This window comes from Phoxinus phoxinus (genome assembly GCF_949152265.1).
Source record: "Phoxinus phoxinus genome assembly, chromosome: 2".
NCBI lineage: Eukaryota > Metazoa > Chordata > Actinopteri > Cypriniformes > Leuciscidae > Phoxinus > Phoxinus phoxinus.
This window is the reverse complement of record NC_136877.1, coordinates 38,113,705-38,126,842: the sequence shown is the minus strand read 5'-3', so window position 1 is coordinate 38,126,842 and position 13,138 is coordinate 38,113,705. Positions and strand designations below refer to the sequence as shown.

Here is a 13,138-nt window from a genome sequence, read left to right as displayed (position 1 = left end):
TATGATGGTCACACGTGGTTTTTGACGGGTCAAGTATAGCACAACCGGAAACTTGCAACCTAGAACCCACTTCATACTAGTTCTGGGTTCAGAACAAGTTAAGCTAGATTGAAAGCATTGTGGCATCATCTTGATTAGCTCAGAAAAGAATTGATTCCTAATCCTTTTTCTGTGTAGTTATATACATTTTTAGCTCTTTGTTGCCATAAACACAATGCCTTAGTTCAAACCCCCAAAAAACAATGTAAAAATTATTGTTTAAACATCTTTACAGTGCAAATAATAGGCTATGCCAGATTTAACCTTAATAATGTAAGCACATTTGATAAAAATGCCTCATTGTAACCTTAACTTTTGCTTTTGATTGAGCTTAATTTGTACTGAACCTTTACATAAAGTAAATATTTGTTTGTTCATTAAAAAAATAATACTTTTTTTCCAAATAGATTTTTATTGATCTCTGACTTAACTCTCAAAGTTCCCACTGTAAGCAACGGTTAAAATTCAGAGTAGCTCTAATCAATTAAAATCTTCCAGTACAATTCAACAATATTCTGATACCACACAACTAGGTTTTAAGTAGCTTTTCATGGCCATTCAAATTTCAGAAAACTAAATGTGCAAAACAAAAGCTTATACACAGACATCCAATCCACTGCGTTGGAAAAAATTATAATATCCACAACGTATGAAAGATATTTTCAATAACAAAAAGAAATCAAACACACTTATACCAAACAGCAAAGTCTGCATTAAAAGTATTAGGCTTATGAAACCAGACACTTTCCCACTAATTAAAACCGCAGCACACATGAACGCAGATAATCATTGACTAGTACTGGACAGGAGGTACTGCTTGTTGAAGTCTCTGTGAGCCTGGCGCTAGGTAAGTTTCTGCACAAAAGCCATACGACGGTCTTATGGCACATTGTTGTGGTCGAGGGGCATCTTTGGAGAATCTTGGGGTGGGCTGTTGTGTCCTGGAGGCAGTGGCTGGTTTTCTTGGGGTATATTTTTGTGTTCCTGTCCTAGATCCTGTTGATTCGCGGGTACATCATGATGTTGTTCTGGAGGAATATCTTGGTGTCCTGGGGGCAGAGGCTGGTCATGTCCTAGTGACTCAGGGACAGCATTTCCCTCAACTGTTATGAGAGATTTAAAAAGTGTTGCATCATTGCCAAGAATGTGTTGCATTTAAAATAAATTTTTTAAAATTCAAGTATATTTCAATTGCCAAGAATGTTGCTTTTAAAATGTGTTATATTCAAATTTAAATGATTAAAAACCAAGTATTTTGGCCAGGAATGTTGCTATTAAAATAACACGTTGGACTTAAATTTTTTTTAATACAATATATTTGCAGAGAATGTTACCCTCTGATGCTTTTTTTTTTTTTTTTTACTTCATCGGAATGGTATGAAACTTGGTAAAGGTTTTGACACTTGCTATGTGAACACATAAAAAAAAAAATCATGGACGTGATTTGAAAAGGTTAAATGGTTCTGTAAAAAAATAGTCACACTTATTAGTCCTCGTGTTGGAAACGAATGGGAAGCAAATTTCATCTAGTGGAAACATTTGGTACTGCGCCCAAACAAAATCTGACTGAAAGCTCATTTTTAGAGATATCTATCTCAAATTAGGAACACAACTTGTTTTTGATTCATGGCTTTGATTTTCTCACAGACTAATGTGTTTTAGAAAATATATATTTCATATAAAAATTAAAAAACGAATTCTGGGTTTTTTCATAACAATAAACATAAAATTCTATAACTTAAAAAAAAAAAAATTATTCTGCCAAGTCGTCTTTAAAAGGAGACCAAAGTTAAGTTTGTGCTCCAAAGCGTTCAAGATATATGAAATTGGAAATTTCATTTTCAGGTTGTATGCTTAAAAAGTGAATAAATGGATTATAATTACTGCATAAATATAATTTATTAGCATTACAATCCCATTAAAAATCTAATAAAAAATGATCTGAATAAAATATAGTATATTAATTTAACTGAAATAAATATAATTTTTTTTTTTAATTTTCGATGGCCACGCGAAGGGTTAAGGGTGCTTTCACACTTGGTTTGATTGCCTGGAACCCAAGTTCACTTGCTCAACTCTCCTCTGCCACCGCTGGACTGTGCTCGCATTATATTATTTGGGTCAGAACTGCGATACACTTGCGTCATCAAAGCAGCAGTTGTTTAGCCCTGTTACATGATCATAACAACGCAGTAGAAGGCGGCAAAATGCTTAGAGCTGCTCACCTCACTTTAATATTATGTCCTTTGAACCTTTGGTTTTGTTTTCAACGCATCAGCACATAATGACACTTGCGTCTATCTGCTGCAAATGTACTGCAAATGTTCCAGTAAAGCGGGAGTCCAGCAGAAATTAGAAATACATTCTCTGTTTGCAGTGCATCAGTCACGCTTGTCAGGGGAGTGAGCAAGAACGCACACAAACATAGTCTTATCGAAATCGGAAACCCTGTTAACCCACTGAACAGAATTACCCATATTTCTTTCCATTCTCTAGAATAATGTAAAACTAGAAAAACATTCACATTCAGGGCCTAATGAAACAAGTTACCCAATGTAATCTTTACATGATCTGATTCTGGTTTATATATGTCGTTTACAAATGAAAGTATTACTTACAATGCGTCTCAGGTACATTCTGTGTCTTCAACCGCTCCATATGCTCCACAGCCTGATAAAAAAGACACACAGAATAGGTTTTCATTCACTTGCTCTAATGACTTGTTTTTTATTCAATGACACAAGACAAATCAGTTCAGTTACCTGCTGCAGTTCTACTTTCTGAGCATTGAGCTGCTCCTGCTGTCGCTCTAGATCCTCTCTCTGCTTCTGAAGGTCAGAAGCTTTCTGGTTTAAGTCTTCCTCCTGCCTGACCAAGTGCTCCTCAAACTCTCTCATCTCTTCATCAGTGTATGCCTGGTTCTGTTCTAGAGTCTGAGGTCACCCGAAAACCCAAGATAATTATTACTTGGAGAACATGAAGGTTAAATGCCATTGTTTATATTATTTACTTACTCGCTCTTATAATTGATAGGTTTATATAGAGGTCGTGGTCAGAATTATTGGCACCGTTGGTAATTCATTAAAAAACACATTTCAAATTCCCTTAATCATCCATCATATAGTTCTGATGTGCAGCAAAAGATTGTTAAGCTTCACAAAATAGAAAGTGGCTGTAAGAAAATGGCTAAAGCATTGAAATTTCCCATTTCCACCATCAGGGCAATAATTAAAAAGTTCCAATAAACTAAAGATGTTACGAATCTGCCTGGAAGAGGACGACGCATGTCTATATTGTCTTAATGCATGGCGAGGAGGATAGTTTGAGTAGCCAAAGACTTTTCAAGGATCACAGCTGGAGAATAGCAGAAAATTGCTGAGTTTTGGGCTCAGAAAGCAAAAAAAAAAAAACACAAAAATGGGTCACTGAGCACACAATTAAGGTTCTGCCATGGTCATTCCAGTCCTCTGACCTGAAGCCTATAGAAAACTGGAGCGATTCTGTATGGAGAAATGGCCTCTGATCTTTTGTCAGGTGTTTTCCAAACTCATCAAAAATTATAGAAAAAAAAACTCTTAAGCTGTTATCTTGGAAAAAGGAGGTTGCAAAACGTATTGTGCCATTAACTGTGGCCAATGTGCACAGTACGTTTTGCAACCACCTTTTTCCTTTTTAGAGAAAATAATTTATTTCATAATGAGACCTAAAAGGTTAGATTTTGGGGGATTTTTGTAATAAAGGGTTAAAAGATTAGCAATGCAGATTTATTTTCACAGGCTTCTTTGTTCATATTTACCAAGGTTGCCAGTAATTCTGACTAAGACTGTACTTTGATACTGTGTCAAACGTGACGCAATCATCCAACATGAAAGACTGTTTACTGAATGCATGAATTAGATGATATTGATCAATGGTCTAATTATGTATCTGTAGCGTGTCACACTCACTTCCCAGCTGTCTGGTTCAAGAAACTCTTTTTTCTTTGTGGCAACCAGGAACTCGTCTAAGGACACCAGTCTGTCTTTATTGGTGTCAACCTGTAAAGGCCAGATGATTACAAATACAGAAAATAACTTTTTTGTTGTTAGATTTGTCAATTTTCCTGAAGTTGCCAGGTCAGGTCATGCAAAGAGAACTCGTCCATAATTTATAATCATCATGTAACCTCGTTCATGACGTGTTCTCTCATTCGCAGCCTTTCCTCCTCCATTTCAACCATGTCGTCCTCTTCATTAGTTGGATCATAGATCTTCTCCAGCTGGGACAAAATTAAATAAAACAATCACAAAATATTTTCATTGCTACTATAAAATAGCAGAGCATGTTATAACTACAATATTGGCATGGTTGTTGGTCTGAGTATTTCAGAAACTGCTGATCTACTGGGATTTTCACGCACAGCCATCTCTAGGGTTTACAGAGAACGATCATAAAAAGAGAAAGTATCTAGTGAGCGGCAGTTCTGCGGGGGAAATGCCTTGTTGATGCCAGAGGTCAGAGGAGAATGGCCTGACTGGTTCGAGCTGATAGAAAGGAAACAGTAACTCAAATAACCATTTCTACCAAGGGCTACAGAAGAGCATCTCTGAACGCATAACATGTTGAACCTTGAAGCAGATACAGGACTACAGCAGCAGAAGACACACACCAGTGCCACTCCTGTCAGCTAAGAGATGAGGCTACGATTCGCACAGGCTCACCAATATTGGACAATAGGAATAAGATATTGGAAACATGTCTCGATTTCTGCTGCGACACTAAGAAGGTAGGGTACGATTTTGGCATAACCAACATGAAAGCATGGATCGATCCTTCATTGTTTCAACGGTTCAGGCTGGTGGTGGTTGTGTAATGGTGTGGGGGATATTTTCTCGCCACACTTTGTGCCCCTTAGTGCCAAAGAAGCATTGTTTAAACACCAGTCTTCCTGGGTTTTGTTGCTGATCATGTCCATCCCTTTATGACCACAGTGCACCCATCTTCTTACCCATTACGTCTTGTCACAAAGCTCAAATCATCTCTAACTGGTTTCTTTAGTTCACTACACTAAAATGGCCTCCACAGCCGCAGATCTCAATCCAACAGAGCACTTTAGGAATGTGGTGGAACGGGAGATTCACATCATGGACATGCAGCCGACAAATCTGAAGCAACTACATGATGCTATCACTCCAGTCAATAAGGACCAAAATCTCTGAGGAATGTTTTGAGCACCTTGTTGAATCAATGCTACAAATTATTAAAACAGTTTAGTTCAAACAGAAGGCAAAAGGGGGTCCAATCAGATACTAGCAAGGTGTACCTAATTAAGTGGCCAGTGAATGTACAGTATATATATATATATATATTATCTTCCGCGGTGACGTATGCAATTGTGTACCTCCTTCGTGAATAGGGCTTCCAGCTCTTGTTCATCAAAGAATCCATCTCCGTTTGAGTCTGCAATAGAAGATTGCAAAAATGTAATACTATTAAGTATGTAATTTCAGCATTCTCATATCCAGGATTTGGCTAAGCTATCAAGAATTTTTACCATGCAGATTGAAGAACGTTTTTGGGTCAAAATCTTCAGGGTCAAGGCCGTCAGCCTCCTCCCACACTTCTTTTAGCTGATCCTTGCTACCCTTTAGACCAAAACATCAGAGAAACATGAGTATATCTTCAATGAAATCAAACATCAAGAGAAGTTACTGCATGCAGACTTACGGGGTGGTTGACTTTGGGGTGATCAGCATGTTTTTTCTTCATCTCCTCATAGTGCTCCTCCTCTTTCCTCCTGTCCTCCTCATCAAGTGTCTTCAGGTGTTCCCGTCTCTCATGCTCTTTCATCATCTCGTACTTTTTAAATTCTTCATGTCGTTCCTTGTCGTAGTTCTCCAGATCATTTGTAGCCTATATTGCAAGATCATAAATGTAACTAAAAGATAATAGCTTTATGTGTTCTGGTCTTATATATCTTATGTATATAAAAGGTATTTTACTCCGTGAACAAATGAGCAGGGAAATGCATGCTGACCTTGGATTTACAACCGAGTATTACACGATGTTCTTTTAAAGTGCGTATGGAACATTCCAGAAATATTTGAGACAATATTTTCAGGTTATCTGTGGGAATTGACCTTACAAATAAACTGAATGTGCTAGTAACTGTGTCCTACAAAAACAAAGGAATTTTAAAGGCCTGGAAATGTCACTGAAATTTCTTTAGTGACTACCGGTATATTTTTTTCTAATTATGTTCAGCTCTAGTTCTTTGTGTGTGCAATCTATATGAAATGATTTATAAAAATCTTTATGTTGTAATCACAAATGAAAGTAAAGTCATGAAAATGTATTGAATAAAATGTGTGGGAACCATTAATTTTTTTGTCCTATTGGACTTCATTTATGCAACATGAATTGTATTTTAAATGCAAAATATATTATTGACTTAAAAGATTACAAGTATCAAAAGAAAGGAGCATTCAGAATCAAATGAAGTATGATTATGAAATCTGGGTAACTGTAAGTAATGACATACCGATTTGATGAGTCTGTCCAGATCCTCAACCTCAAATGTGTGCGGGTTCATGTGGTTCAGATATTCAAACTGTTTGAGTAAAGCCTGGTGATCTACCGCAATATCTGTGAAAACATGAGAGAGAACTGTGTACAGAGAATGTTCTGAAAATCAAGACCCATATGCTTAAAAGCTCTAAAAAATATATCTATGAATCTACAAGACGTTGTGTCTTATTTGGTGTTTGTGGTCTGTTCATTCATTAAAGTCACCATGAAATAAAAATTGAAAATTTGTATTTTTTTTTTATATATATTGCAGTATTTATTAGAAGTGCCCATCACTCACATGAGATCACAGCAATATAGTGCAACAGTTGAGTTCCGGAAGTAAAAAGGGGAACCTTAAGGGGAAAGCTTTTAGACGATAATATATAAACCTTTAAAGACAGACCTACTGTGAGCTACGAGGTTGTTAATCTATGGTATACGCTCCTGCTGAAGCCATCCACAAGCATGATTTCAGCTTACCGGTATTTGTAAAATAATCGTGCTTAACAGTGGAATTCCTGGTGAAAAACTACATTACCCATGATGCTGTACAGAAAATTACACCAATCAGTAAGTTGAAAAAAGCAACATGATCCAAAATAGCTCTTTAGCTCCGCTCACTGCCATGAAGCACTGGGAACGACGTAATTGAGTTGATCTCCCTACGCTCTCAAAACAATGAAATTGATATATATATAAATTTAATTGTGCATATATATATATATATATATTGCAATAAAATTTAAATATATTGTTTTTATACATAATAAACATCTGTAAACGAGTAGTTTTTATGTTTCTCCATTTCTCCTTTTTAATTTGATTATGCTGTTCGCAATGCTTCATGGGATTGTAGTTCTTTCCTTCACCAAGCCGTCAAGCACACAACTTTCAAAAACTTTTGCTTAAAATCTAAATTTGTAGTGTTATGATTCACCTCATAGCTGATTGGTTTGGGTCATGGCTTAAAACTCATCAACTAAGACTATTTTAAAATCCCTATGGGATTTTTTTTTTACAAAAATGAATACTTCCGGAACTAGAGCCACTAAAATAACAGGACAGGCACTGTTGCACTCTAGCAAACCACAACGATCCAACTATCCAATCAATTCCAAATGGACAAAATCAAGTCCTGCCTGTCCTACATTTTTTCTTGCCGTTTTACTCGGATATACATCACAATGGGGAAGAAAAGATGATTGCAACTTCCGTTTAATGCCAACTTTAATATGCAATTACACCTTATGTATATGAAATGACCTCAAGCATTTATTCAACTATAATTATGATTACATTACAATTATGATTTTATAGCCATTCTTACCATTCCCTCCTTCAATGTCCTGCTTGGCTTTGATCAGGGTTCTCAAACGGCTGACCTCTTGCCTTTTTAGTTCATCCAGCTTGGTTCTCACGTGGTGGCTGACGAAGTCAAGCTCTTTAGCCAACTTCCCTTGCTGAAATCAGTAGGAATGAACAGATTAGCTATGCGTGACCTTTGTATTATAATACACAAATAAAGCCATACTGTTTCTTACCTTTATATCTTCCATGTCTGTGTTGTGGAGCTTTTCTCTAAAATGTTGATCTTTTTCAAGGAAATCAATAACTTCCCTGAGATAGCGGTCATAGTGTAGCCCGGTGTCCTACAAAATAATATATAAATATATTATACATAAAAATAATATAAATACATAAAATTCATCAAATATAAAAGTATGTATATGAAGTGTTTTCAAAATTAAGAGCGTATTATTGCCCAAACAAAAATAACCATGCATATTAATGCACTCTGACACTCTAAGCCAAGGCCACTTATAACTTGCTGCCAAAGCTTGTTATATAATTGGATGATCAAATGTTTCTTACCACACTCTGGGGAGACTCTTTGGCTGTTTCCTCTGGGAGTTTCACCTTAGTTTTATCTAAACTTATTGGCACTGCCTTGGCACTAGACATCACACTCGCCAATACAAGGCAGCTGGTGAGGAGCCCCTTTAAACAGGACATCTGGAAAAATTAGCAAACATATGGATCAGACGTCAAGCCGAAGATGACAGATCTATTAGACATTGGTTGAATCGCAAAACCTAGCGAGCCGACTAACGTTACCACTTTTGGAAATCTGAACGTAAAAAAAAAATTCTGTTTGGATAGGCGGCTCACTCACTACAAGGATTGTAATACAGCCACTGATTGGCAGTTCAGCTCTCCAATAAATCCGTTACGAAGGATAAACGGCATTAACAGGCAGTTAGCGGCTCACTACTATATTAAAGAGACACTGCAAATAACGTTATACGTGGTTTTGCTGGCCAGCTATAATTGTAACACAGAGATGTGGTTTGAAAGGGTTGCTGATCTCGATACATAGAAGCTAATTTCATTAGCTTTCCATTGACAGTGAAGTATATGCCAGACGTTATAATGAAACTCGCTGTCCATTTTATAAGTGAAAAGTTGAATTGTTGATGCCCTATTTGGGTTAATGTATCCGGAGCGATTCACAATTAAATAGTGGCACTTACGGTGTCAGGTCGGTTTCTATCGAGCTATCTCGGGTGTTTTCTGCTTCCTTTCATTACCGCTGGCTTCCTGACTGTCCGCTATCTCGGACTGATGATGATGACTAACAGTAACAGAGCAGCTAGCGAGCTAACCGAGTAACGTTACAGCAGGAGGAGACAGAGAGCTCGTCCACGTAGATCAAGCGCACTGCTACAGTTTGGGCTCCAGTGATATTGTTTCTTATGACGCAAATACAGACTTCCTGAGGGGGCGCATGGCGGCTCAAAAAGGCGAATGAGGCGAATTTTTTTTTACATTTGTACACTTAAAGCATTATAGATTAAAAGTTGATAATTATAATGTTTGCTGCATGTAAGTTTCAGAACATTCTACAAAATTAATAATAAAATGTATAGAAAAATCCTTATTCGTTCACCACAAACGTGTATGATTGGTTCCTTCTGAAAAGCACTGAAAAATGTAACAGATACAAAATTATCTAACGCCGTAAATGTGTGTTATCATGTCTTCGGATAATAATAATAATACTAATAATGGATGTATGGATAATAATTTAAACCCTATCATACGCTCCGCCCATTTCATAACCTTGTTGTACGCGCCAGTTCAATCCGTTTATTCTATTTCTAGAGACTCCAGCCACGCTTACAGCAGTTGATCTTTTCTTGGAGCGCCACCCGCTGGTGGATATGAGAAGAGTGAGGGGAAAAAATTTATATGAATTGTATTTCTTTTTTTCTTTTCTTTTTTAACATATTATTTTACATTACATATAACATAGGACGACAGCAATGAAGTAAATGCTTGAAAATACTAAAATAAATAAGACAATACAATTATGAACATATTACGTCACATAATGTTAGTACAAAATTAGAGTATGACAAAGACCTTTGCTAAATCTAGATTGAACCCATTGAATCTACATTGCTAAATGTAGATTGGGTTAGAGAGAGGAAAGATCATCAATTGACTTTTTTTTTTAAAGTTGTTAAAAATGATATGATCACTGAAATGTATTTGTATGCAAAATGTTTAGAAGAACTTATCTGGATTTATTGGAAATAAACAATTAATAGGAGGTTATATGTTCTGTTCAAATATAGATGACAGCAAACAAAATGAAAAAGATATTTTAAAAAGTACATTATAACAAGTAAATAAATATAAAACAATATGAGGCATTCAATATCTCTCTTCATCCATGTTTTATTATAGCAAAGGAATTTTACACCAGATTGAAACAGGCGGTTGATAACTAACAAGAAAATATTAAGTAAAAAATATCATAATTAACTTACTAAACAACATAGCCTGAAAAGAATCAATATAAAACCATAGATCCAAAAACAAATGATCCTTGAATCAACCATAGGGAATCAACAGACGGAAAGTGGTGTTCTACATCACTTCCGCCACCGTACTTCACTTCCTCTCGGCCTAGGCTCGGTCTTTCTCTTTCTTCGGTCTCTAAACCGCCATCATGGGTCGTATGCACGCTCCTGGGTAAATGTTTATTTTACGCTAAAAACACCGTCTATGGATCACACTGCCAACCCAAAATACAGTTAACTCTTTATAAGATAGACTGAGCCTGGAATATGTCTTTCATTCGAGCTAGAAAATAGTTTTTGAGAAGTCAGAATTTAGTCCCACGTTCTCTTCCTCTGTGTAGCGTGATGGCAGCACATGTAGTATGAGGCGCTGCAGGATGGATAAATGAACGATCTTTACACACTGATTCATTTTACATCTACAGTTTGTCGGTGCGATCTGGCTGATCGGGTATCATGTCGTTTAGTTTCACGTAACATACGTTTTGGCGTCAAAATGTGTTTGGCGGTACGTTAGGTCTTATGTTGGTCGATTACATATAAAAGTATGTTATGTACTGGACCAATTCATTTTAAGAGTATTTTGATTTTACAACCCCTTTAGGTTCGCTTATAGTTTATATTTATTTTTTATATATTACCTGCTGTCAGTTAACATGTTAACAGCTTAGCTTACTGCAAAAAAAAGTGGAATTGTTTAAGAAGTTGTAATTTAATGTTTCATTCTGGAAGACATGTTTAACATGGAGGAACGTTTTATTTTTCAGCAAGGGTTTGTCCCAGTCGGCACTGCCCTATAGACGAAGTGTCCCCACCGTAAGTCCATTGATTGTGAATCCTTATATATGCAAGTACAATGCCTTTCTAAATTGTAAAGGCTGTTAAAATATCAATTTATTATGTCTTTTAGTGGCTCAAATTGACATCCGATGATGTTAAAGAACAAATCTTCAAACTGGCCAAGAAGGGTCTGACCCCCTCACAGATCGGTAAGTTCTGAGTGATATGAACTGAATGTTACTACAAGTCATGTCCATTGTATAACAATAATTTCACAGGATTCTCTATAGCACATTTCATACAGAATTGTCATGCAAAGACAAGTTTGAAATCAATGCAGGACATTAAAGGAAACCACATTTAAAAATCAACTAATATAAATAAAATGAATGCAGTTGGATTAGTAAAATAATTACAGCTGAGACGCACTACACATTTGTAATCTGATTTCCAATAGAAGAGGGAGAACTTTCATGTTCAGTTGTCATTTTATAGGCTTATTGTTTATGCACCTTAATGGGCACTTCAACAATTCAACTTTTCTTCATGTTTTCAGATTTGTAAACTATGCACAATTTCATTATCAAGAAGCTGATATCTCTTGCTCTTCTCATTAGGTGTGATCTTGAGGGATTCCCATGGTGTTGCTCAGGTGCGTTTTGTCACTGGCAACAAGATCCTTAGGATCCTGAAGTCCAAAGGCCTGGCCCCTGATCTGCCTGAGGATCTCTACCACCTTATCAAGAAGGCTGTTGCTGTGAGGAAGCACTTGGAAAGGAACAGAAAGGTAATGAAATAAAAACACATACAAGATCCTTTTCGGAGATTTCTAGAGAAATCTATTCAGTGCACTTCATTAGTTTTCTCACCATTGTCACTTGTTTTTGCAGGACAAGGATGCTAAGTTCCGCCTGATTCTGGTTGAAAGCAGAATCCACAGGCTTGCCCGCTACTACAAGACCAAGAGAGTACTTGCCCCCAACTGGAAGTAGTGAGTGTTTGAGTCGTTTTATAACCAGCATTGAAATCTCTCCTGTATGTGTAGTGCACACTTCATTGTCCCATTCTTCACTTGTAAGAACTGAGATATTTCTTGTGTGCTAGATAAACTTTGGAGGTAAATTAGCAGTTTGGCTTGAATGTGCCACCACTGCCAGTCCCCTTCACACAAAAAGCTGCTTTCTTTTAAAATGCATTTTTTCCCCCTGAATCTTTTAACTGATTCATTTGTTTTCATCCACAGCGAATCCTCCACAGCTTCTGCACTGGTGGCATAAATGTGCTTTTTTTTTTTTGACAAATAAAGATATTTGGATCAATTCATGTTTTTGTCAGACTGATTTTTTAAAACTCCAGTTGGGTACAGAACTGTTGTGATCCTAATTGATGTTTCGGAGTAGAATAAAGCTGCCACATGTGAACATCTCATTCAGAATAAATTGTAACTGAATATTCACTTGTATTTGTTTGTTCATTTATGGGTGATGCAGTTGTGAAGACACTAAGTCGAGCTATTGAAATATATACTTAATCACTTTGCAAACATTAAAAGTAGTGTTGTGGCAACATTGTGTAGTGCATGTTTTTGTGTTATTGGTAGTGTTATTAACAGGGTCTCTAGGCAGAGCGTGTTGTGCTCAAATCAGCAGCCGATAAAGGAGAAAACGATCAAAATTGGACTGTACTTTGCTGTTTGGTGATCGTGTAACATTTACAGTATCAAACTGAACTGTCTGGCATAAATATATGCCGGTTATAAAGCGTTTTAGGTTTCTTTGCATGTAAGCATGATATTACAGTAAACCAATGGAGGAAAATACAAATATTTGCAGATGACTATATACCAAAAATAATGCTGTATGAACTATTTGTATATGGTCTGAAAAATGGAGGTTTAGGAATTT

At 36.5% G+C, this 13,138-nt stretch overlaps 2 protein-coding genes across 2 annotated transcripts; one reads left to right on the top strand and one right to left on the bottom strand.

The window, feature by feature from the left end:
• Positions 1 to 145: 145 nt before the first annotated feature.
• nucb2a (nucleobindin 2a) lies at positions 146 to 9,348 on the bottom strand. The gene is made up of 13 exons (XM_079604568.1): positions 9,120 to 9,348; positions 8,461 to 8,601; positions 8,130 to 8,237; positions 7,916 to 8,048; positions 6,560 to 6,663; positions 5,746 to 5,931; positions 5,573 to 5,663; positions 5,420 to 5,478; positions 4,205 to 4,297; positions 3,987 to 4,076; positions 2,802 to 2,972; positions 2,658 to 2,709; positions 146 to 1,142 (listed from the first exon to the last, which is right to left on the bottom strand). Exons 2-13 carry the CDS (start codon positions 8,599 to 8,601, stop codon positions 919 to 921), a joined length of 1,452 nt encoding a protein of 483 aa, XP_079460694.1. The 5' UTR covers positions 9,120 to 9,348; the 3' UTR covers positions 146 to 918.
• Positions 9,349 to 10,482: 1,134 nt separating this feature from the next.
• rps13 (ribosomal protein S13) lies at positions 10,483 to 12,557 on the top strand. The gene is made up of 6 exons (XM_079604528.1): positions 10,483 to 10,626; positions 11,222 to 11,270; positions 11,365 to 11,443; positions 11,852 to 12,021; positions 12,125 to 12,225; positions 12,478 to 12,557. The coding sequence occupies exons 1-6, from the start codon at positions 10,604 to 10,606 to the stop codon at positions 12,509 to 12,511; spliced, it is 456 nt and encodes a 151-aa protein (XP_079460654.1). The 5' UTR covers positions 10,483 to 10,603; the 3' UTR covers positions 12,512 to 12,557.
• The last annotated feature ends 581 nt before the right edge of the window (positions 12,558 to 13,138 follow it).